The 27,474-nt window shown below is 36.8% G+C and overlaps 1 protein-coding gene across 1 annotated transcript in view; it reads right to left on the reverse strand.

Annotated features, from left to right (window-relative positions):
• Nucleotides 1–27,474, reverse strand: part of LOC140143866 (dystrophin-like) — a 404,491-nt gene that overhangs the window by 96,188 nt on the left and 280,829 nt on the right. Inside the window, exon 36 of the mRNA XM_072165677.1 lies at nucleotides 25,486–25,675. Within this exon, the coding sequence (XP_072021778.1) occupies nucleotides 25,486–25,675 (190 nt within the window). The remainder of the gene's footprint in view (nucleotides 1–25,485; nucleotides 25,676–27,474) is intronic.

Here is a 27,474-nt window from a genome sequence, read left to right on the forward strand (position 1 = left end):
CTGCATTGAGGCTGGCCTTCCCTTTTAAAGGGAGTTTTTATATCCAATACATGTCTTCCATCCCCAAAACCAAGTCCATTAGAACTTCATCTCCGACATTCTCATGTACAAGGGCCTCAGTTCGCTATCCTATGCGCATCCTTAGTCAAGACATATTTATTGAAATCCAATCTCATACCCTTCAATTCTGTTTCTAATTTTATTTGTATGTTTTGACATTGCAACAATGAACTGTGGCTGTGACAGTCAGAAGACAGAATTTGAGCTCAATCAATGATCTGCTCACTGAAAATTGGTCTATTTTATTTTCACTGATTGACAGTAAAGTTTTGTTTGTTCCAGAGAATCTCCATTAAAATGGAAAGCCATCTATACAAACAAGGGCTACATTTGCAACTACAACACATGTAGCCTACTAGGGAAAGTACTTTGTTTTACCAGACTGTAGAGGCAACATTCTGTCCCAGATGGGGTAAATCGGAACTTTTGTGTTTTGGTCAACATTGTCAATTGCATTCCATCATGACTTTCATTTGCTCCACATTGTATGATTCCAACAATAACATCCAGGTTTATACATCAGGTATTAATCAACAAGCCACAATTGGGATATGTATACCAACTCAATAAAATACCTGATTTTTCAAACCACAAATGTCCCAGTTCTCATTACTTGTGGCTTAACCCTCAAGTGCTTTAGTTTACAAAATGATTTCTTTCTTCTGTTGAACAAAAGGAGAAATTATTTTGGGCAATTGAGCTAGCTAATAAGCATAGACCGTTTGCACACAGCCTATAGGGACATATAATGTATCTCCAAAGGCAGAGTCCAATGGCTCCTTGTGAACTTGGGAGTTGACTTTGCAGGTTTGGGTATAAAAACTCATACCCAAACCTTGTTGGCAATTGCATGTGTACATTGGAAGTCATTGGGTGCTAGACCTGTGCCCAGGGATGCAGATTGGGGGAATGGATGAGGGAAGGGTGTGGTAGATATTAGGGATGCCATGTTGGTAATGAACTGTGACCATAATATCTAGAGGCAAGGACATCATTAGGTCAAGTTCAACAAACATAGTTTTGGAAATAAAACTAATACTGCAACTTCACACCTTTTGCAACTTTGCTACCTTGTGTCTGGAACCACCAGACTTCATCAGGCAACTGACCCACTTGAGTGGTTACATGATAGGTGGCTAGTAGGTTATGTCTTGATTAGGGGCTTGGTCAGGATATAGGCCTAGGCCTATATCCTAGGCTATAAGCCTACATAGTCCAACCAACACTAATATAGCTCCATCCCAGCAAAATCTATGAGAAAACTATGAACAGCTGATCCCTGAAACCCTAAAGCACCAAGTGTGTGCCAGAAAAATCATACAAGGTGATCCCTGGCTCCCATCTTCACAACCTGAAGTTCATTGGTAAAGTTTCAAAAAGAATGTATGTTATGTGACTACTACAGATAATATCAATAAACATTATTGGCTGGCTAGGTTATAAACACATGCTGGGAAACATGAGTTGAGTCATGAATGTAATATAATGTAATCTGTCATGTTCATGATGTTGTCCATGTCAATTGATGAAGGATGCATGGCAACTTACTTAAAATGATCTCTGATTTAGCTTCCTGTATAGGCCTACAAAACTGAGCCCTCTCAAACAAAAGAAATCTGTGACAGAAATACAATCAGTGGTGTATTGGGGTTGAGTCCTTCAGCCAAGACTGTAAGTGTAGCCACACCACGCCACCTGATGCTCTCACATGAAGTGACATTTAACATATGCCTCTGGAGAGTGTCCAGATTTCACCCCCCGACATTGCAATTATATTGTCTCCCCTCCTGCTTTCCATCCGTTTACTGACCCTATGGTATATTAAACATTAACTATATAGGCCTAAGCACAATACTATCCTAATAAAAGAGCTCTAAAGCTATGAAATTGGCTTAACTAAAGAAGATTGACCCCAGCAATATTATTTTGGTCTGAAAAAATATCCATTTCATTGAAAAGTCAGCCACAAAAAATGCTATGGTTTGGGTCCACAAAATATTGAGGCATGAATAGGCCAAAAAAGGTTATTTTGGTCCCAAAGCTTGATTATTTATTTCTTAAAATAGCTTTAATTTATTCATAGTAACTATTTTAAAGGTCAAAATAACACATCTGAAGGTAAAAAGCAGGATTGGTATTCATCACTGGTATTATGTGGTAGCAACACATTGTTGGGAAAACAAAACAACCTATTGTTTACTGAACCAATTATGTGCATTTTATAACAATGGGCTTAATACTAGCCAAGAGAGGCCTGTTTCACTTGGGGATAACAAAACAAGTTATGTAGTGTTACCTTACCATGTATAGGGTGTCACCTTAATAAACATAGGAGTTGGGTAAACCCGTTGCTATGGTAACCAAGATATGGCCTAGATGTGCAACATGGCTTGAAGTGAAAATGGGGTGAGATTTTGAAACACTGATATGAGAACTTCTTGAACTATCACATAATATGCTTCAAGCGCTTTTATGTAAACGATGAGAATCGCTTAAATTACTATACTACATAAGTGGGTGTGGAACATGTCTTGGGCCTTTTTTCCCTAGTACACATGACTACATTAACCCTAACCCTCCTAAATACTACAAAATACTACTTGATATATGCGCTGTTCGTGCATGCATCCCACGTGGTGTGATGACGCAATCGCCCTAAGTGATATATAGGCACGGTTTCATTGGCCAGCGAAGCCCAAGACCCGTGGCAAAGTGTCGCCGACCGAGTGCTTGGCATGCGAGGGTCTCGGGTTCGAATCCCACCCAGAGCAAACAACTTCTTTCCTTCTTTTCTCTCTTTATTCTTTCCTTCTTTCCCTTCCCATCGCCAAAAAGCCCTTAGGCGGTTAGGTTACCACTATCGAAACTCAGTATAGGCTTCCTTAACCCTAACCCTCCTAAATACTACAAAATACTACTTGATATATGCGCTGTTCGTACATGCATCCCACGTGGTGTGATGACGCAATCGCCCTAAGTGATATATAGGCACGGTTTCGCTGGCCAGCGAAGCCCAAGACCTGTGGCAAAGTGTCGCCGACCGAGTGCTTGGCATGCGAGGGGTCTCGGGTTCGAATCCCACCCAGAGCAAACAACTTCTTTCCTTCTTTTCTCTCTTTATTCTTTCCTTCTTTCCTTCCCGCCAAAAAGCCCTTAGGCGGTTAGGGTTAATACCTTCTTCCAAAATATCCAATAAACTGTACCATCAATGCAAGAAGCCATGAAAAAACATCAATATGTCCTTCATGGCCTATTCAAAACTTTTTGGGAAGAAGTTTTAGTAATTTTCAGTAATATATACAGTGGCAGTGCCAAGGGGGGAAATGCCTCTCAGTCAGTACTCTTGCTCCAACCAGTTCAAACCCAAAATTCCAAAAATTTCCGCTTTTTACAGTAATTTTGTGCAAAATGACTGATTTTCCCCCCTCCCCGAAAAATCATTCCAAACGCCGCCAATGGTAACAGACACACCAATTAGCACCAGATTGTTATTCCATCCAACAGAGATTTTAGCATGAAATCTGTACAACCAAAATTATTAACCAAGTTAAAATGTTTGAACTTTACATGCCCTCTGTTATTTCACACTTTCTGCAGATCTTGGCAGGCATGCTATGCTATGCTAAATGTACAACATGTTGAGACCCCTATCTGACAAAGCAAAATATCTTGAAAATCAACCCCAAATTGCAAAAAAGATCTTGGTATAGAGTACAAATGTTTTACAAGTTTTGCTAGTCATCCTCCCATCTTTTGAATTGCACCAGATTATTCATCCTGGCAAGTGTATGTTTAATAAGAACCTATCATTTTCTTTGTAGTGAATTAAAATTCCAAAGGTTGAAACTGTAATACAAGGAATTACTCAATGTCCATAAACTGTATAATATCTTTGGTCACTATAGAAGATGGACTATACAGATCGACCGCTCAGGATATTTCTCTATTGCAATAGCAAAGTATTTAAAACTTTTCATACCATCATTAACCCCTATAAATTAGCAAACAATTACTTTACAAAATGTTCAAAAATGTAAAAATTGTGACTTTTATCTTCAGTTGCTGGTATCATGTAGATGGGAGGAAACAAGGGTCATAAACAGATAAATCATCATAAATAATTGAATTCAAGGGACACTAATGATACCATCAGAGAGATAACCTAACACCTTTGACATAGTTTGCTTTGATTTATCAGGTTTATCTACATGTTTACTCATTATTTTGACATCTGAAAATGTTTTGTGATTCCCAATTTTCTATGTGTCATTATCAGAATTCATGATAAGAACATCAAAAATCTTCTCTTCACTGTTTGTGTCAGCTATTTTGGGCATTTTGTTTTGTTTACTAAAATATGAAGAAGATCATATGAGTAATGATGCAACAAGTCAGGTGGCCTGTACAGTAGCCATATAATTCTGCAGCTTTGGAATTGGGGCTTTTTACATAGGCAAAAGAATGACAAGTATCTGGTGCTACACTCTAAAATATAGAACTGGTCCAGTTCTGTGCGACCCAAATCCAAATCGGGAGCACCTTGCCAGTGGCGTAACTAGGGTTGGTAGCGCACGGGGCAAGAAACAAAACAAAAGTGTGGGAATGGCCGATTTGGTGCCCCCTAGTGGTAGCACCCGGGGCACGTTGCCCCCCTGCCCCTAGTTACACAGTCACTGCACCTAGCACAAGCATTGAGCTCTTCAGCGAGAGACCCGAGGTTCAGGCTTGACACTCTGGCTATTGATACTTGGAACAGTTGTGTTAAAACTACAGCTATCTAAAATTTTGTAGTATATTATTATTAAACTAGAAAAAATTTCTGTAATTATCGCCTTCATCCAGCAAAATGTTTTTAAATAAAGACATTGAAGGTTACATAGATCACTTCTCAGATTCTCACTGCTTTTATCTAGCTTGTGACATATTTAGAATTGATTGAAATATTCGAGTCGGATTCCATTAGTTACTGCAATCGTTTTAGACACCTGTAGCACAGTAACATTCTTTACTAATGTTGCCATCAAAATGACACTTGTATCTCAAGTATCAATTTAGGCCACATTCCATAGGCAAATATAGGCACATAAAGAAACCAGGTAAATGCTGCATATTGAAATTATAATAGGTACTTGAACACTGTAGATGAGATAGCTATCTAAACACCTGTGCAAAAGCTGTCCTCTTAAAAAATTTGGAAATTATTGTCTTGTGTATAAATACAAAATTGTGTGAATAAGACAATTTTGTTCAATTCAGATCTAAACATGATTGACCACTCTCATCACATGTCAGCAGGGATGTCAGTTAAATCAGGATAAGCTGGAGTAAATGTAAAGGCTCTGCACTAGCATAGGTTTATAAACAAATCTAAAGTAAGTAGGCCTAAACCCATATCCCTGGTAAACCTAAACCAGGAAACCTAGTGCCTAAATCTGGTTTGGGGCCCTCTCGATCTCTAATTCTCAGTACAAAAGCTCCCAAATGGTGAAAATGACTCTATTTGATGGTGTATAACTTAAGGTTGGCTTTAAGGGCCCTCTAATTACAAGAATCACAGAATCACAACCTTCCATATGCTGAATAAATCAAAAGTGAAAGAAAAAAGTGACAAAATACTTCGCCCATATTGTGACAGTATTGACAGATAAGCAAGGTACAAGTACACTCAAGTTCCACAGTGTGTATGAATACCCAACTATGTTACATGTGAACATCCTTCAGGTGTGTTAGGCCTATTGAATCTCATATCACTTGAAGTCATAAGAGGCAAACTCTTGAAGACTGTTTAGACAGGAATTGAAACCTTGTCGACTAATAACATTTAATATGTCACAGGTAACGAATTACTGACATCAACACCGATATACTACCATACTGGATTGATGTTGGACTCAAGCATCAAATGTTGTAACAATTCAGTAATACAGAATTATGAATGAATCAGTGGTGCAGCTAAAGGGCAAAGGGGGGTGTTGCTCTGCTATCTGTGAGGAGAGGTCTTGCTCCTGTTCCCTCCCTGCTGGTCTGGTCACCCTGATAGCGAGAAGATTTTAAGGCCTGTTGTGAACTTTTGGCCAATTTTAGACATTTTTGTTAAATGTTGCCTCCCTTGAAAGTTGCAATGCCCCCTCCCAAAAAAGTCCTGGCTATGCTACTGGAAGAAGTGAAACTTTCAGAATGTGTAGCAGGCTTGTATGGCTTGCAATGCTTTTCCCCTACAATTACACTGGTATTCAAGGGGAAAAGATTGTGTGTGTATGATCTGGCTGGATTTGAACTTTTGGGACATAACTTTGGCCTACATATTTCACCACACATTGGTACAACCAGAGGGGGGGGGGATTTGACTCCACCGGTCAAGAACATACCCTCTGCTCCTCCTGCCCAAATGAACTGGTAAATACAAGTGTCTATGAAGAGGTTTCCCCCTCCCCATCATACACCACATTTACAACCCCCACCCCGTCCCTAGTCGATTGTCAGGAAAGTGCAGCCAAAAAATCCCCATTTTAACAGAAACACGGAGGAAGAAAGTTGAAATAAAGCCTCACACTGTGACATCTCTGGACACAAAAACGATGAGTATTTTTTATCACAAGAATCGTAAAAATAAACAAAACTTACAGTTGTACTGCTAATACATGCAGGTGCATTAGGATTTGGCCCAATCATCCTGGACATCAACAAATTTGGAGATTCATCAAAGTACATCCGCTAACAGCATTCACAATATAGATCCTCCAAGAGCTGTGTGTAACTCTTACCACAAGAAACAAACTGACTTGTGTCCTAGAAGCCCGGGCCTAGAAGTGGCTTAGTTCAGAGACCACTGATGCAGTCTATGCTTTATGAGGGCACAGAACCACTGAACCAGGATCCTCTGCTCTCTCATAGACTTATGAAGTTATGACTAATGTCATACATTGTATCAGGGGTATCAAACATACAGCACTGAATCCGTACTGAAGGTATCCTTCTATAATTCCAGAGGCAAGATTACAGTCGGTCAATAATGTTATACTATGAAGTGATTCAATCTGGGGATTCAATAGCATCATTAGATGGATTATAGCTTGATTGATGATAACATTCTTGGCAGGTGAAGATGGACAGCAAGACTAAGAGGGCTACAATGTTAGTAAGAATCTGGTCGTTTATCAATGAAATGATGTATGTTTTTGATATGGATAACTTAATAGGTACAAAGGTTACTATTGGAAGTCCCATTTAAATTTGGATGAGATAGAGTAAAGTATACAAACACAATATCAGCTTCTTAGCATTTCAACTGAGTGATGTACAATGCTATGGTCACTCACTGGTCAGTCTAAAGCCTGGAGTGTACTTCACAGCCAATTTATCATGCAATATTAATCCATCACAGCCTTGCAAGATCAATGTGCTCCACACTATAGTATAGCCTACACATGTGGCACTATTCTCTCTACTGTCTATGGTGGCACTTGTGAAGTAAAAAATCATACAGCCCGCAATACAGGGGTACAATATCTGAAACCCCTATATTGAACTAATTTCAACTCTCTGCTACAAGTGGATATTCATTGCAGAATGAGATTTCCATCATTGAGGTCCTAAAAATCCAGCTCAAAATTCATGTTGTTCAGCCACAAACAGTTGGAATATGTGCACTGGGCATAATTATTACTTCTACTCTAGGCCCATATTGTTCTCATTCTGCCAAAAATATTGGGTCAATTAGGCCTATAAACCTATACGCTGCTTTATTCATTAACAACTCACAACCCAAAACTGTATCAATACTCTACTTTCCAAAAATATGGGTCTGTGATTTTCTTGTTTGGATTTTAAAATTCATATAAACCCCCTGTCAATTTGTCAAAAAGTTTATTTGTATCCCAAATAACTCTCAATTAGGGCACAATTGAGGCACAATAATTGTACAAACTCTTAAACCTTTTGTCAGGAATTACAAATCTATTTGATCTCCCCACCCCTCTTTTGTAAACCTAAGTGTGTGAAGTAGTAAGTCCTTTCTTGACTCCATCAGTTAGGATTTAGCTTCAAATATCTTGCCCTCTTCTTTGTCCAATCTGTGCCCTGTTGAGTAAATATTTCTAGCATTTCAAACTAAGCTCATCTGTCAGGGCACAGTTCTAAAACCCCAATATATTTGTATGTTCATATAATGACCTTTGTATGCATTAGGTACCAAAACTCATTCCCCAACTTGAGGTCAATTCTTATACTATGACTATTGAATGGATATTATTGATCTACGCATCAAGACATGGTGCTATTATTGGTTCATAGTAAATATTTTCATCAACCAAAACCAAAAAGTTTCCAAAAACATGTTTTGCTAATGCTATATGGATTTCGATAATATAGAATTACAAAAAACTGGCATAAAATGGTTTGCTGTTGGGCTAAATAGAGATTAAGCTATCTAATGGGGATTAAGGGATAAGCTGGATTACCTTTCTCAGCTTAAAGGATTTTAATTTGACTGCCTAAAATCTTACATGTTATGGCTAAATGAGATGTTTTACCAATTTTACCCATAAATGGAGTTAATTGGCTTGGGAAAGTCCCCAACGAGATTATAGGAAATGTGCAAAAGTCTGTTTTTGTACTGAATCACTCATAATGTTGTTTTTCGGAATGTCCATGTTAGCTATCCATCACTTGTCTTAACAGAATGGATTTGGTCTCTGGGAATTTTTTATTTTTTTTTTTTTTAAATATATATAAAGAAGAAACAATGTAGCCAATATCTTGTGCTTTGCTGCGCATTAAAACATAAAAGTTGATGAATAATGATAAAATATTTATATAGCTCTAGGTCAGTTTTGAAAATTTTCATGCCATAAATGTTAACATTTTCATGATAAAAGGGGATAATTTGAGAAGAATATCTGGAACATATCAGCTCTGTATTTTATGGTCTGTATTCTATGGTCATACACTATTCTTCTGTATTCATTTGTTCTAATGTTTTGGTAGGGTGTGGTGTGGAACAATGCAAGCTCCTTTGCTGTTTGTCTACTTTAACAAAGACGGAATTTGAACTTTACTTTTCTTTGCCTTATGATTCACAGAGTAAATTTGACTGGGCTAACATCAAGATTTTCTCAACACATGTTACAATATGGTGATGTTTTCCCTCCACATTTATGAGGAGTGGTATCAATCCGTCCTAAAAAGTGGGGTGACATTTGGCCTAAATTGTCAAAAATGTCAGAAAATTAACAAAAAATGGGTCATTTTGCCCAAAACAATAGATAGGGCACACCCATGTCCCCAGGCCAAAGGATTGACATGATTGATGCCACGCACATGAAACAAAATGTCCTTCTAATTGTTAATAACACTTCCCTGGAACTTCCAAGCATGCTAGTCCAAACAATTTTAATATTAGTAGTATTTTTTAGCAGTAAGTGCCAATTTACTTAGCAAAAATAACATGTGCACTTAGTTGAACCAGCATTTTTTCTCCCCAGTTGAGGAGGAATGATGGGATTTATTTTGAGAGGATGTTGAGTGTGCTGTAACCTTTCACCATAATTAAACATAGCATAATATGGCAAGGTTTCCAAAATCAGCTGAAAATGTGTGGTTTGCTTTGGAGTTGACATATCGGTCACAGCAAGGCTTCAGGCAAACAGGGAGGAGTTTTTAGGGTTGAACATTCCCTGTAAAAGTACGCCCAGCTTTTGTATGGCATTGTTGGTATTCTCTTTTTGGTGGAGCCTTGGGATGAGTAGAAAACAAGAACATCTCTGATATATTGAAAGAATATGTCACATCACTAGGATCCACAACATGCTCATCTATCAGGGCACAGTTCTTTAAACTCTAATACATTTGCACATTCACTGAATGACCTTTGAAAATTTGGGTACAAAAACTCATACTCTGCAACTTGAGGTCAAATTTTGCGCTATGATTGTTTAATTGTGGTTATTGGAGTATGCCATTGGGATGAGGCCATTGTGGTCCATAGTGATGCATGCTCCATCACAGATGTTATTTACAAGATATGGGTAGACACAATAGGGACTAGTAAACTCATTCAGTGTGAAAATAGTCCATTTATCAAACATGTGTACTTTAAAAGGTCAAAATATTTAAAATTTTCACTTGGAAGAAATTGGAATTGTTTTGTTATGATGGGTTTACCTGTAAAAACATTCAAGGTAAAATTAAATTCAGATGTAACTAACAAAGCATTATTTGATGCTAAACTACTGTACAAATATTTCAGCAAAACAACGTAATTATAGGTCTACAAATTACAACAACATCATTTTGTAATTTTTAAATCAATGACAAGATGCACAAATTGAAGGTTCTTAAAGGGAACCCTGAGAATGGTATACCCTAGGGGCTAGCCTGCAAGGGGCTGTCATTTTCTTTGGAAGGGGGAGTCATGACCCAAGTCAATTTTTTATGACCCCCTATCGCGGGCTGAAAACTACCCCCAGTAGCATATTCATGACCCCCCATTTTAAAGAAAATGACAGCCCCTAAAAAATACATAAGGGCCTAATACTCTTGTGAATGTCTAACTGGCTGTCTTGGTTTTTGAATCAAGAACTTATAAACTAAACTCATTCTTTATTATGAGGCCTAAGAGAGGACACAAGATTTTCATATATCTTTTTATTAGGTAATTTGTCAAGTCATAAAAATAGATAAAATGATGAACAGTGGCTTATGACCAATGACCCCATTTCAAAGTGTGTACATATTATATTGCTGTCCAGGGATTGTGAAAGATATAGGCCAAGGCCAAAAAAAATATTGTTGTGTTGCCCTCAAGTGGAAAAATGGGAAATTTGGGTAGGACAATCGGATTTTTTTTATATTTTTTTTTTTATTTTTTTTAAACCTTCAGTTTTTAAAAATCCCCTCAAATATTAAATAAATGCTTGTTCAATTAGGGGACATTTGTCAATTTTGACTTCTGGATACCTGTTAGACAACAATTAAAGACTAGTCTTACAATAAAATATTAATTTTAAGTGAAAAACATTCAGTTTTTGAACAAATCTGTAAAAATCGTCATTCAAAAAATAAATAAATAAATAAATTGCGACCCTGATCTTTCAGGATTTAGGGTAGGACGGTTGAGGGCAACACAACAATTTTTTTTTTTGGCCTAATGCTGATCTTTTTAGTCAGAATTTTGACTGAAGCTTTTGCATTCACTTGAATAGTCAATACAAACCTTCAGATTGATCAGATTTTAAATACAATATATCCATAACCACATCAACAGACAAGATGGTGGCAATTAGAAGACCTACCGCCATCAAACAGATATTATTTTCTTGTTTAGAACAAGTAGTTTGACCCATGAAGCGTTGATAATTCCCCCTCAGGGTCTGTGTATCTATCTTGATCAACTTGATGTTGAACAAGGCATGAACAAGGTAACCTGCAGGGTTTGGTATGCAATTCATTAATAAATAGGAACTGTTCTGACATCATGAAAATAATCATTGAGGAATAGGATCCACAACACTCTCATCTATCATGGCACAGTTTTTAAGCCCAATACATTTGTACATTCATTGGATGACCTTTGCAAATTTGGGTACAAAAACTCATACTCTGCAACTTGGAGGTCAAATTTTGCACTATGATTGTTTAATTGAGGTTATTGAACGATGTCATTGGGATGAGGCCATTGTGGTCCATAGTGGACAACCAACCCCCTCTGGCCTTGGAAACCAATTTGACTACTTCCTACAACTGCAAATTCATGATCAAACTGTCACCTGCACATCATCAATTTATCATTTCTTACCCAATATAAAATTGGCTACTTTGCATTGTATTGTCTGAATGGAGCACAATTTGTCTGGAAGGTCTATGATCAAACCCTCATTTATATGTCATATGTAATTATGGTAAAATACAATGCTCATGGCCTCTGTGGCTTACCCAAAAGAGTAGTTTTTGGTGGAATTTTAATGATGGGAAGGTTAAATTTGAGCCTAATTGACCCACCAAGTCCCACTGGCCTTGCATATAAAGCCTCTCTTTCTTTTAGGATGTTTGCTTTGAAACATGTGGTAACCCTTATTCATTTATTGCCAAAGCAAGCCAGTACAGTGGAAAGGTATTTCTGACCATGTATTTGATTTGGAATATCAATATTATGTGTCAAAATCATGAAATACCTTGCTTTTCTTGACTAATACTTGCTCCATTTTCTGCCGAACATGGCTTTGGTACTTTTTCAATGCAGTCCCTGAAGCCAGAAAGTTTAATCAACCAATATAACATTCCATGGATCATCATCATCATCATCATCATCATGAAAGATGATCACATCCAAATCCCACCAAATCTACTCTACCCATCATCACATTCACCTTTGACCCCTTCACCTAAACTATCTCTTACCCAAGTGTCATCCACATCTGGTACATCATCCTTCCATTCCCACGGATCCATAGGATCTCTCTTGTTCTCATCTGTTACAGAGGCTGTTGTCACTTCGCTACTCTTGATACAAGGGGCAAGTGGCATTTGAGAGGGGTAAACTTTAGGCGATGACGGCAGGGATACAGCCTGCTTTATCACAGGCTGAACCTGCTGTTTATCAGGCATCGATATGTTGTTGTTAGATTGTTGTTTTCGCATCAATAAGAAAGGCATTTTGATATCTTCAGAAGTTCACTCTTCAAAAATCATTCATTGGCCTTTGTTGAAGATATATGGTTGAAGTATAATACTGATCCTCACACTACAAATCTATGAAAGATTACTCCTCAAAAGTCAAATGAAAATGGCAGTATAAAATTCCACTACAGGGTGTAATATTCCAAAAATAATGGCCAAAGTTGTACAAATTCCTGAGATTATTATTCCAAGGTACTTCAATTTTCACTTCAACAGAGCTTCACTATTTAGTCCTTGAGGTAGAGAGCAGTTCATTACATGTGTCTTGGTCAAATCTTATGTCTGTAGATGAGCCTGTTACAAAACTAACAATTTATCTGTTCTTATACTCCTCCACAAATCGCCACACGGTAGGAATAAATAATATCCGAGAAATTACGAAATGTTGAGTAGTACGCCTCGACGTGGAGCAGGCCATTCACAGTAGTCAATCCCGGTTTGAAGTCAGAAAGCCTGTTCTCTCCCCATGTGGTGCGCTCTGATGTTCGCTAGTTAACTTGTAAACACTGTAGGCAATGGTAGGGTCTGCGTGTTATGTATGGGCTAAATAAGCTGACCTCTCACAACCCCCACTGCATCCATGTAGCTAGGCAAACAGACCAATGAATATTTTATCCAAATATTATGGTCACAGCAAAACTTACTCAGAGCTTTCTCTCTGTATACAAATCGCAGTCTAGATTCAATTGCTTTATTATTAAGAAGCATACACAAGGTTGGAACTTCAAAAGACTATACAAACACGAAGGTGTACACATCCACACACTACACAAGTGCCTACAGCAATAAATGAATTCAATTTTAACTAAACAAGTTTTGTTCTCATCCTCACTTCAGAAATGTATGTGTGTACAAAGTTTATATACAGCAAGTTTTGGTATGGTAAACATTTACTGGTGTAGCAATTCCCATGCTATCAGAGCCACAAATTATGAGAGTCAAATCAAAACACACCGTTTTCGTTAGATGAATACCAATATGGTGCAGAAATTCCAATGTCCTCAGCTAAAATTAATATTCCATCACCAATTTTGATCTCTGCTTCCAATTTTCTACAAGTTTGAGACTGTCATACCCACCCATGCAGCAAGAAGTGTGGCAATTCTGTAATTTGCTGCCAGTTCAGCACACCAGATACCACAGACCAGATACACACACTGTTGTTTTGGTTGTTGTGCAGTGTTTCTAGATTTTGTTATGGAGACTGTAAAAGACTTGTAAAAGGGGAAATTTTCCCTACAACGCTAATTTTGCATGCTATTCGTGCTCAATGCAGCTATTAACAAGAAAATAAAAGTGAGTGAACTGGTACTTTTTATGGAAAGGTCTATGTAAGAAAGCTCAAAATCTCAAATTTAAAAACAACTGAATCAGTGAAAATTGGCAAACAGCGAAAAAATGGCATGCAGATTTTACAGATTGCAAGTGTGTTCCCTGGGTGTTGGGTGTTCATATTAGGCTAATGAAAGTCAATGTTATGTTTAGCGTCACCCGCCCGCGTTTGGATTTTCTGGCCGCGTTTGTGATGCCAAAATCCCAAAACAGTTCATTATTTTGTATTTTGTACACAATTAGTTTCCAGTGGGGACACAAGCACAAATGCCAATGATAAATCAACCTATTCCAACATAAAAAGAACTAAAAACAAGATTCTGTTATCAAATTGAACTATAATTGGCCATTACCCCAAGGAGGGCTGGTTTGGGACCAATAATGTGGACAGTCATTTAACAATTTATGGCCTTCTAACTGGTAAGAAAGCTGGTATAAATACCTGGATGGTGAAAAATATTTTTAATTCAAATTTGTTGGTTCATATGCCTTCAAAAAAGGCATACTGTTGATTAGAGTTGTTTTAATAGAATATTGGAGGGTATATAGTGCGACAAGTGTTGATGAAGTGGCTGCTATTTTGTAATTAATGAAACGTTGCAAAATAATGAATAATGAATAATGAAAAAGTTGCCTCATTGTGGTTTGAAAAAAATGTTACGCTAAACATAACATTGACTTTCATTAGCCTTATCTGTGATCATGGTATATCACCTGCACATCACCTTCAACCCTTTATGACAAATCAACAGCAATCATGAAATTTTCATTCACACAAATATTTCATGTTTTACAGCATTCTAGGATTGTTTGGTTTCAGTCCTTAAATCTCATGAAGATAATAATATAAGTTTTATTTAGGCCAAATAAAAAAATAAACATGTTTCACGTCCCCTCCCGCTTCCTTTTTTGAGGTTTTCTCAAATAAATTTTTATTTTTGAAATTCAGTTATAACTTTTCAAAAAATATGTCTAGGAAGTTGGGATGCTTTCTATAGCCTTGTTAAGATACAAGAAACATTTTAGGAAGGTTTTGTGATCATTAGAAGGGGTGTAACTCTCAGAACAACAAATAAAAAAGGGCCTCCTCCTTTTTCCAGGCATTATTGTATGTACGGATTATGCGCTAAAACAGCTCTAAGTATGGGTATTTACACCAATTTTGCGATAAAAATAGAAAATAAAAAGCCCCCTCTTCCTCCTTTTTTTCGAAAACCCGGACGTGAAACATGTTTTATTTTTTACTTAGCCTTACACAAGTACCAAAATAAGCTCAAAATTAGCTGGAAATATTATGAAGTATTATGTCACACATGAACAGACAACAGTCAAATCAGACAAAGATGATCAATCACTTGACAATGCTGTCAAAATACTTTTTTTTATAACAAAATTGCTTTTTTATGACAAAATGGTCCCCAGGAAAATGGTATCTTTCATGCATGTGATAAACATGAAAAGACTGTAAAGCAATAAAGTAATCAATCACTTTGACAATGCTATCACCAATGATCACTCAGAAATAGCAGAGTTTTATTTTTCAACAATATTATCATTTAGAAATTTCTTTTAAAATTGGTTACTAATCTTATAATAAAACTAATCTTATTTTACCTTATTAACAAGAAATACGACCCTACATAGGAACATATTTGTAAAAATATTTAAAAACACTGTTTTTAAATTTTTTTTAATTTGTGTCAATTTTCACAACTCCATGTATTTGATATCTGTGAAACTTTTGAAGAGAATTTTGTAAATGCCGAAAGGTGTTTATGACAAAACCACATGGATACAGTGTGTTTTGTATGAAGGCTTTGTGTATGGGGTCAAATGTGAGCATAATTGGCTTGTTAAAACATCATTGTGGATTTCATTTCTTGATGTTGATGGAATAAAAAAATCCAAGGTGTCTAACTAATTTAACACTTTGTAAGGTACCTATAGCTACATGGAATCTACAGAAGAACTATGTACCAGCTTTTTAATGCATATCTCTGAAATTTATATTAAAATAAAAAGGAAATAAAGAACCAACCAACAAACTAACAAAAAAAAGCAAGCATAGAGTATAAAGCATCCATCCATCTGCTTCTGTACCAATACATTTGCTTCCATTTGTAAACGTTTTTCCCTGTTTTTACTTTGCTTTTTAATTATATTTCCCTTTTGTATGCTTTGTTTATAAGCTGACATATCCAAAATAAAAATATGATTCATATTTTTAAAATTTAGGCATCCATCATCCATGGCAAACTTTTTCCCTGTTTTTTTTAAATTATATTTCCCTATAATGCTTTGTTTATAAGCTGCTTGAACATCTGACACATCCGAAATAAAAATATGATTCATATTTCTCAAATTTAGGCATCCATCATCCATGGCAAACAAAACAAAAAGTGAAACCATCTCAGCAGCTGACACAGTGATGATACCGATGGCATCATTATCATCTTCCTCTACCGCCATCCACTTCCTCTTAATTAACAACAACAAACAATCACCTGATTATATGAAAGACAATGCTGGTTTAATTGAATCTAAATATATTAACAATTAGCCGACATTCAATCCCGACTCAAAACCAGGTGCATAGATGGGTTTCATTTACAACAACCAGCTTTGTTTTCTTCCAAAACGAGATAGGGTCCTATGTGTACTGTTTCGCAGTTTTTTAGATTGAGTCATAGGCTATCGATTTCAGATGGCGTAATTAGATTTAATAATTTTGCGTGGTCCGGTTATATGCATGCACACTGCTGGGTTTGGGCCATTTGTGCTGAATCTTTGTATCATTAGTAGTGATAATGAGGTGTTTGTTGACGTGATTTACTTGATAGAATAATGCAATTTGACGAGTGTTGATAATCGTATTAATTACCTGCTTTAAGGAGAGATAATTTATGACTTAAAAGAAATGAAGATCTGAAATGGTGATAAAATATTGTAGCAAGTCAACAACTTTAGACCATTGCTAATTATCTGTCCAGTTCTTCGCAATCAGTTATCAAATTCCTGACCACCACAAATTCTTGGCCATGTAATATATTCAGATGAAGACTGGTTCTTTTCATACAAGTTGACCATATTTGGGGATAAGAAGATACAATTTAAAAAGCAGATTTACAACTTGTGATCAATATCCAAAACAAAATAAAGATTAAGCCAAACTCAGTGTAGGAAGTACACATGATTCATTTTCAGATTTAAATTAATACGACTAGTTCCTTTGCATACTTCATTAAAAATCATGCTCAAAAGTTGACTTTTGGTATAGAAATTTAATTAAATTTCAGTATAGAAATATAAAATCACTAAAGAAACAAAATCGAAACATTTCCTTTTCCTGAGATTTTGATGCAACCGCTTTAAAATGAAATTATACTTCCTGAAAATCAAGATGCTGCATTGAGCATTACATACCACACTACCACTGACCCATATGAGTTGAAAACAATTACATAACAAACATATGCAGACAAATACTTTGTTATTATTCTCACAACAAATTTGACACCTTTGTCAAAACCTTTAATCAGGTATAAAGGTTAAAATGTCATTCATTGTTTCTTCAGTTCATCATCAACACAAAACGAAATGAATCAAAAAGTTCATAAAAGGTTCAAATATTTAAACTTGTTCCTGTTGACTTTAAACATGCTAAGTTGAAACTTTAATAAATCTGAAATAAACTGAACATGATCCAGTTTGCATCTATCCCAATCAGAAACAATGAAAGATAACAAATTAGCACTAGGTTTTTAAAAAATATCCTAACAAAAATCTAAAAATAACAGACAAAACCCAGTTTGAATTTACAGATTTGGGCCTATTTAAACAAAATCAGTGGTGAAAATTCTCATCGCGCGGTGGAAATTTCGGTCCGCGATGGAGTTGAACATATCGCAGCCGTGCACGCTTCTAATTGGCTGCTGGAAAATCAAGGTCGGTAGAATGACCTTAAAAGGAGATGCAGACCCCACATGCTTTTAAAACATCGCAACATCGCGCGATGAAATTTAAATGTACATTTTAATTTCATCGTGCGATGCTGCGATGTTTGAAAAGCATTGCAGCATCGCATCGCGCTACGAAGTGGAGTCAGGATCGGGCTTAAGTCAGTTAAGACAACATAAGTTATACTTTATTTTCATATCTCAACATAAATTTGACGGACACTCATTTTATCTATCACATTTTCCTATGTCTTCATCAGCTTTCGATTCCCTGAGAGACAATTTATAACAATTATTTCTGCAGTGACCTTGCACACGCATCCAGTGTGAAGTCAATCATCCCCCACACTTTTCACAGGGCCGGGTCACAGGGTGCATTTCTAAATAAAACACATGAAAGTTTCAGTTGTTGCAAGTCACAAAGGTGAGACACAAAGATGAGCACAGATGGAGGAGCAGATGGTGACATGCCCAAAATAAGCCCACTCTCAGTATCAGTGGTACCCTAGTCCTACAAGTAGTGCTTAATTATCCTTACCCTCAACCTGAAAACTTCATACTACTGCAGGAGTACACCAATCTTGTAGGCCTGTAGACACATAGGCTAAGGAACTGGGGGCTTGGGAGGGCTCACCCCTTCAATAATTTTGGTGAGGGGATGGAATACCTTTCACCCCCCCAATAATCCTAGGTGAAGTTAAAAATAGAGGGAAAATGGGTGTTTGTGACTCCCCTTGAGCACCCCCAGGGTGGCTCACCAAAATGTTTTTAATTTTCAGCCCTTCCCCCATGTTGAAAATCTTCCTAAGCCAATGAGACAGTATTTGCTTCCCTTCCCCATTGCCCATGCTTTCCGAAAGCGGACATTTATCCAAAAAGATCCATTTGGGATTACACAGTTTACTTTCAATGCTCCCCTACAAATTGTGACACTTGTGCTCAGATAAATGCACTCTCTTGTGGATGTTGGAGGGTGAAGATGTCTGCAAAATGGCTTTTGCACCCTTTTGGCTAAACAGTCATACAAATCAAGAAATGGAATTATGAAGCAGAATTAGTGCTGAAGTACTGTAAAAACTCGATAGTTAGCGTATCGAATGCTTCTGAAAACATGAAATTGTATCAAAGTCCGGCGCTTTACCAACTGAGCTATGAGACACAAATTTGCAGGTTTACTTGTTCGTATAATACTATGTGTATCGATGATTTGCTCAAAACTCTTTACACTATTGTGGATGGGGCTCATGGTAACTATCAAGTTTTTATGGTATTTTTGTTCACATCTACTTTCTTTCACGTGCAGCAAACTTCTCATGTCCTAAAAGAGTCTCTTCTAGCAACAAATTTTCTGAATTCAAACCCCAGGATTGAAATGAGTGAAAATCAAAATATATGGCATGTGACTAAAGTTTTGTTGTACTAATGAAGGTCTTTCAAGTCGGACTACACTCTCTGACTCATTAAACAAATAACGTAGGATCTATGCGAGCCCCTACAGCCTCACTACCAAATACAAATTAGCCGCTGTGATCATGATGATGGGGGCGACTTAGGGATGAAATTCCTAAAGATGTTTGGTGTCATCTGGTAGCATCAAAGTCACGGACATTATCAATTGGTTACTAGGAAAAGTCTCTTCTACAAACGCTGACATTGAGTTGCGATGATTATATTGTGTAATGTATTGGTAATAGTAATAGGAGATGGGTCGTAACAGATATGGGGTCGTAAAGTGGATAATAAGTTCAGTCTCCAAGGTTCAGTGGGATAGTCTATAAAGGAAGTAATTTATGGAATTGAGATAAAAACTGAATGAAAGAAAATACCAGAAATAGAAGATCCTTTTAGTTTTTCAAGGAGTATCTTGGGGATCGTATTACAATAAGCAGCAGGGGTAAAGGTTCAATTTATTCAGGTTGGAATTTGATAATTACTTGAAATAATGGTCAACTTTAATAAACGAAACATCTTTATTTTTACATTATGACGCAGGTATTAGTATATTTCAATAATGGTGACAAAGGACCTTGGATATTTGAAAGAAAATCAAAACCAAAAAGTTAAATATTTGGAAGAAATACATTGATTTGCAAAAAAAAATTGCTGTTGATCAATAAGTTGGCCTTCAGCCGCTTCCCAAAACAAAGATCCATGTTTTTGTTTAGGATCAGGAAATAGTCAACCAATATGTACTCCTACTGTTTAATCCCAGACTTTATTGTCCCTGCTACATCAATTGAATAATTTGAAACGATATAAATGACAATGGCTCACCTGTAATGCAATTGTCATGACTGACAATTGAACTAACACGATGTAACAACACCGAAAAAGCCATTTGAACTTGGTTTGACATCTGTTGGAGACGACTGATATCCTAGTGTACACAAATAGTATTGTTTGATCGTTGGCTACAAATTTGCTTGAATTTTGACTAATTCAAAAAAAATTTTTAATTAAACAAAAACTTTATTCACATGCCATGAGAATTAATTGTCAGGGAGAAACATGAAAGCATACATGGAATTGGGTAAAAACGTTTCATGTGTTGATATCAATACAAGTTACATACATTTTGGCAACACAAAGGCCTGAATTCAAGTTTAAATCTGCCAATGTTCATGACTGTAAATCATATTTCATAATCATAAATGATCAATAGGTCAAGTCATAATTACACACATAATTTGTGCATTTGTTATGAATCAATGATTTCATTGTTCAATATATGACCTTAATTTTCAACACAATTTGACAATTTACATAAAAGAATAACCACAAAAGAGCAAAATTTATTACCGATATCAAAAAATATCAAAAGGGTAATTTTATACAATGAACCGATCAAAGCACAATTGAGTATAAACCACAGGTTGAGGTACATTGCTGTACAATGGCCATACTCGTGCAGACTATTTCTCATTATTCAAAATATTAATTGTTATGGTTCTTTTGAAACTTTTTCTAAGAATTATATCTTCTTAGCTGACCAAACTTCTAGGTTGAGATTACAAACCACAACCATGATACACAATTGCTCAACTGTACCTTATACTAGTAAACATTTTGGTAATTGAATACCATAATAAGCAATTAGCATAATAATTTAGTGGTGTAATTTGCACAAATTTAACAAAGGTGTTTTTATTTTTAGTTGCTAACTTTCAGATGGGCAAGAGATAGGTCCTAGTTTTAAAACTAGACATTTTTATGATTTGTTCCTTCTAGGCTAATTGATGCGAATCTCCTTTTCCGTGATTTGCCCAAATAGAATTAACCTGTCCACTCAAATTGGGCGCCACTACAAAAATTATATTCAATAACATACATAAGCTATAAACTTAAGCTATCACAGTTAAATGGAAGTTTATACTGAACTATATACCATTGTGCACAAGTATATTTTGGCAGGGGGGGGGGACTACGCACATAATATTTAGGTTTGCAGTGCAGTTTCCTATTTTCCACTCAAAGACCCCCATTTTAAACCAAAATTGTCACCAAAAGACCACTTTATTGGCTCCATGTTTTCTCAATTCCCCTGAAAGACCCACAATTTTGAACATTTTCCTGAAAGACTTCTATGATTCACCCCTCTCGAAAGATGACCCCCCCCCCCATTGAAAGTGCAGCCACACACACACAATATGAGCACCTTCCCCATCAGTGTCTGTCAAGCAAACCCATTACCAATACCAGATACCATCCTCCATGTAAGCTCTGTCATTATCACTACTTTACAGGGCAATAGACTTCCTTTGTCCTTAATCAAAACAAAAACACAGGAATCATACAAGACACATTCCTTCACACATCACAGGTGCTTAGTCAAATATACAAAGCTTACTGTATGTGTGATCATTATGTCAAACATGTAGGGCTTTCCTTTTCAGCATTTTTCATTGTGTGTCAGGAAATAAGATATTCCCCAAACAAACTGCTTGTTTGCAAAAAGTGGACTCCCCCCTGGACAATTTTGAACACCTTTGATTGCAAATGCATAAATTAAACCTCTTGCACTGACCATGGAAGTACTTCCATGCATTGACAGAGGCATTGAGTCTACTTGTCACCAACTTGGACTTGGCCATCACTCTGATTGATTCTATGGACTTTTAGCTTGTAAATGTATGTAACAGGGCCCTCAAGTGATCGTATAAGTCCAGTGACCACCCCTGTTAAGTGACCATATCCCAGGGCCAATGTGGAAGGTCAGTGACTGCCCCTTTCCAGTGACCTGTTTCAGTGACCCACTGAGGTCAATTTCACTGGACTGTTGAGAACACGACCTCAGAGAGGGTATGTCATAGCACAGACATTGTGGTCATAGTTTACAACTTTACTGAGACTCATCTGAACTTTGAACATGAGTGCAACAGACTGGAACTTGACTTACTAACACAAGGTGGAATTGATACTAATACTTATTTGTAGAATAGTCCCAGAGAATAATTCACTCGGGGCTCCTATCATTTAACAACAATCCACAAAATGATGTCTTTGTTTGATTTCATTTCACATCATGCAATATTACTAAGGACTGGTATCATGAGAAGTCATGAGAGAGTAAAAATATGCAATGTTACATTCACAAATCCCATTTTCAAATTATATAAACAGTCAATAGTCTCTCTGCCAATGGGGGAGTTTATTCAGGTTTCTTCCTCTTCCTTTCTCTCCTCAAAAACCATTTTTTCTTAAAACTTTGAAATTGCCTGACATTATGCCTTGCCAAATACCAGCAGGAACCATGAACTTGAGAGTTATAAGCATGATTTCATGCCAAGGTGAGGTTGAACAGAAGCTGGATCTTTAACCTTGAACCAACAATTGCAGGGCATATAGATATGTATCTTGGGTTTGGCAGCTGATATGCAGATGTATCTCTAATACCATTGGTTTCTATGGGACATGATGCATTCCAACTTGTGTGGCAGATACCAAAAAGTGATATGATTTGTGTTATATTTCAATATTAAACCTAGCCGATTTCGGCAGCAAATGTAACTTGTGGCGGCCATGTTTGAACTCTGACCTCTAACATTTTTGAAGTCATGGGTCTTTTGGTGAAATGAAAGAGTATAATGTACACAAGATAGCTGAATGAAACTAGCACATTCCATACTCAGTTGGGTTTGATGCCAATCTATATAAATATCATCATAATAATTTCATACCTTTTATATCCAAGTGTTCAATCATGGTCTCAGGGACCATTCACAAACACTTGTAATGGTGGGGGGGGGGGAGCTGATCCAAAAAGAAAAATTCATATATTTTTATCAGGGTCCCACCTTTCGGGCCTAAAATTATTTTCAGGCCTCCCCCCATTTTGGCCATGAAAAAATGGCCACAAGTGTTAGTGAACAGTCCCTTACTGCCATGGTTCAATGAATCTTTGTTATGACGGATGGTGGATAACAGTTACATCTAAAGAATCTTGTGATTGTTTTTAACTTTTGAATACTTTACACAACATCATAACAAGCTGAATTCACATGCAATACTTGTTTGTTAAGTGTTGAGTTGGCATTTGAAAGATAAATGTTACAGCTATTTTTATCATACTTATATTTCATTTAAAAAATAAAGAACATTCATGGAAGAGAAAATTGACACTCCAAACCACCTACACGTTTACACTACACTCTACTGAACACACACTAATATTACTACTTGTGTCTATACAAACAATATCATATTGATTCAATAATAACAAAGTAATGATAATAATTTCTATTAATATGTCTCATCACTCGAGTGTTTACTTCTATACACACCATCACACCCCCAGACAGAGTTTGTCTGATTTCACACATTCAGTGTTTTTATTTCCATGTTTTTGATGCAACACACACACACCTACTTTCCTAAATCGGGAGATGATCCTGAATGGGGTGCTCTGCGCATTTTCCCATGAAAACCTTGTGTATTATCAAAATAATCTACTCCCCACCCCCCCCACCACCAAAATCAGTCCAGTAGGAAACAAATTTCAAAATCATTGCGATCATCAGATCATGAAGTTGTTCCGGTGGTGGTAGAAGGAATATTAAGTTTCCATTGCAACAAAAAAGATTTTACAGGTAAATTCAAAATTTGAACCATTCATATGTTATGCATTATGTATTGGGGAAATTTGATACCAAACCTTCACCAGTAGTGTGTTCAATGTGCTTCCATAATAAAGTTTTTTATTTTGAGGAGACATTTTCATAGATACTTGAAACTACATCATACACTCGTAAGTTGGTAAACATGTCTGGGATTTATCTGTTCCAAAAGTATCAAAATTGGGCCTCCTCAGCTAAAAACAAACTTGCAATTATTCTGCAAATGTCAGCATATCACTCCAAAGTCTTGCAAATTGTAAACACTTAAGGGGACAAGTTAGCTGGGCGATAAGATTGTATAGATGTTAACATGCAAGAAAGAGTCAAACGACTGCATTATCATATTGTGAAATGTCCTTCGCAGACAAGGATATTTGGTCGAAAGTCAAAATTGAAAGAATTCCTAGGACAAATCCTGATGTCTCATTTAGTGATTTCTCAACAATTTGTGTGCAGGTCCATTCATCTCTATATCTACCCTACCACTGGTCACAATGAGACTGGCAACCTATTACTAACTAAATACTTGGTTAATATGAGAGGTCACTGCTATTGGAGAAACTGCACTTCATTTATTGCTCTCCTTGGTCTCTTCGTCATTTAGATAACTTCCAACACCAACCTTCCTAGTTTAATTCTTTCAATCAAAATTTCACTCCTCTGCTAATGATGACAAGTGAAAATCAAAGTAATACTGCAGTATCAATATGGAACTACACCTTTATCTTGACAATTCATTTGCTTGCCCTATTCCTTTTAAAGGAATTTTTATTTTAAGATACAGACACATCCATTTATTTACGAAAAACAAATACAGGTGTCTTGGTCAGTCTTCACTCTCAATATAATGTGTTCATTTTTTTAAGATTTTGTCAATGGCTCAATTTAAGGGGAAAATACAATTTTTTTATTGAGAATGGCAACTCTTTTGTGCCAAATCCTATTTTTATTGTGCCAAATCATGAATTCATCAATACAGCCACTGAGTAAACACTAGTCAATATATAGAGTTGCTCATATTGGTCTTAGATATTAAGGTACCAGTCTTAATCTCAGTCCTGATCTAATAGTCACAGATAAGCTGGTCTTGGTTTGTGTGCGGGTCTAAACTACAACAAATACAGTGGCGGCGCCAGGATTTTTTTTTTTTTCCGGTGGGCATAAGGGGCAAAGTGAATTTCGAGGCAAAATCAACAACGTTTGTGCAAAATTATTTGTAATTTTGGGGATTTACTGGGAGGGCAACAGAGGGGGGAAGAGTTCTGACTGGGGGATTTGCCCCTCATGCCCCCCTCCCGTGGTGCCCCCACTGAACAAATATCCCAACAAGAAACTATGTCACTACTTACCCTGTGATTATGCGCCCACATCCGCACCTGATCCCGATCCTCCAAAGCCACTTTATTTGATGAATCCTGATATAAGGTATTTATAGGCGTCTCGATCTCAGCCAACCATGCAAGGAAATCATTGAGCTGACTATCATAGTCCTGCATCCCTCTTAGAGCTTCCTCAATCTCGTTAAGCCTCACATTCGATCTGGGATAAGTGCAAAATAAAAACGATTTATTAGTAGGTGAAAAGAAGCTTGAAATCCTTCAGCATCCTGCATCCATATGAATGAAGTCCTTCAGCATCCTATATCCATATGAATAAGTCATTTTTCAAGAATACACTTTCTGTTCACTCTCAGTTGCACTTCTTGAAGATGTTACAACCATAGTATTTTAATGTTAAGCATTGATCCTCTACCAATTCTAATGACCATTGCTTGGTATCCTTGGTACAGAAGAGAACCATCAGCATGGGAGGTCACATATCATGTCCATATTTGGAGTGAGGTTGATCTTGTTTCTCTTATGATATACTCATGTTCCTCTCACCACATATAAAACCATTCATCCTGACTCAAGTATAGTTAAATGATGTACTGCTAAAGCTTGAATCCAGAAGTGAAGATACAGATACACTATGGACCACAATAGCCTCATCCTAATGGCATAGTTCAATAACCTCAATTCAACAACCAGGGTGCAAAATTTGACCTCGTGTTGCAGAGTATGAGTTTTGGTACTCAAATTTTCAAAGGTCATTCAATGTATGTGCAAATGTATTGAGGTTAAAGAACTGTGCCGTGATAGATGAGCATGTTGTTGATCCTAGTGATACTCATGATGGGATATGTGAGATGCTAATTGTGCAACAGGTTATAAATGAAAAGCTGCCTCTTGTCAAAAATGACTTTTGATCAAAGTTTCCAATATATCGTCACTTGGGTCAGGGGTTCTTGTGTTCGGGGTTCTTGTGTTCGTCCTTCAGCAACTGTCTCTTGAAGAAACGTTTGTATACTATCAATTAAACAAAACATTACATTTGACAACTATTTTCGTAGTGGGTCAACACGTACCCTGGCTACTCAAAACCAAAAGGGAGCTTTAGGACATATTGACTGATAATGCATTGCATCCAATAAGCCAGCTTTCAATCCTGAATCCTTTTAAAATTTAAAATCCATTTTAAAACAGCCTCACCTTCACGTGCCCAATTCAAACCATCTTACACACAACCACTACTTTCCTTTGAGTTGGGTATGAGAATAATTCCCAGATGCCAAGATGGCAAATCTACCTGCACACTTCTGAATACGGACCACTGAACTGTGCATTCTGGTATGTGTGCATGCATATCTTAAGGCTTTTGTAAAAATGTTTAGCTTGAGTCTTAGTCAGAGATCCAAACATTCAAAAGGTCTCTTCTTCTTGTTTGTTGTTACAAAGCTAGGTTTGTTTGGGCTCCCATATTGACATAATGCACATACACACAGAGCTTAACTTTACTGGAGCATTCAAGAACAATTGTAGTCTTTTTGTACAGGGCAGGTTTTCAAAACAGATCATGTTTGGTTTGGCATAATATGTAAATCTTTTAATGCACTGCTTTTAATACTGTTATGTTTGACTGTACATAGACTATGAAAATCCTATGATCTTACCAAAATGTTGATGCTTAATTGACATAAGAACTGCTGCACCAATACTAAGCATGAAATCACTTTGCATGTGATTTTTACTGTGTTCATGACTTAGGTGTAGCAGAGAGTACAAAATTCATGAGAGACAACATTCCAGATGGTAGTGTCACATCACTATTAAGCTTGACATGCGCAGACAAAAAGGTGATCTTGAATCGGTAATAGCTACAATGCCCTGTAAGGCTATGAAAGGCCCATATTAGGCTTGTGGGCTGAGCTCTGTTACTTTTTGCCGGTACAAAAAGGAGATCTCCAGCAGGTTTTTGCAAGAGGGCACCCTATTGTAAGACACCACTTGCCCTATTAT

Source organism: Amphiura filiformis, unplaced genomic scaffold (genome assembly GCF_039555335.1).
Source record: "Amphiura filiformis unplaced genomic scaffold, Afil_fr2py scaffold_30, whole genome shotgun sequence".
Lineage (NCBI taxonomy): Eukaryota > Metazoa > Echinodermata > Ophiuroidea > Amphilepidida > Amphiuridae > Amphiura > Amphiura filiformis.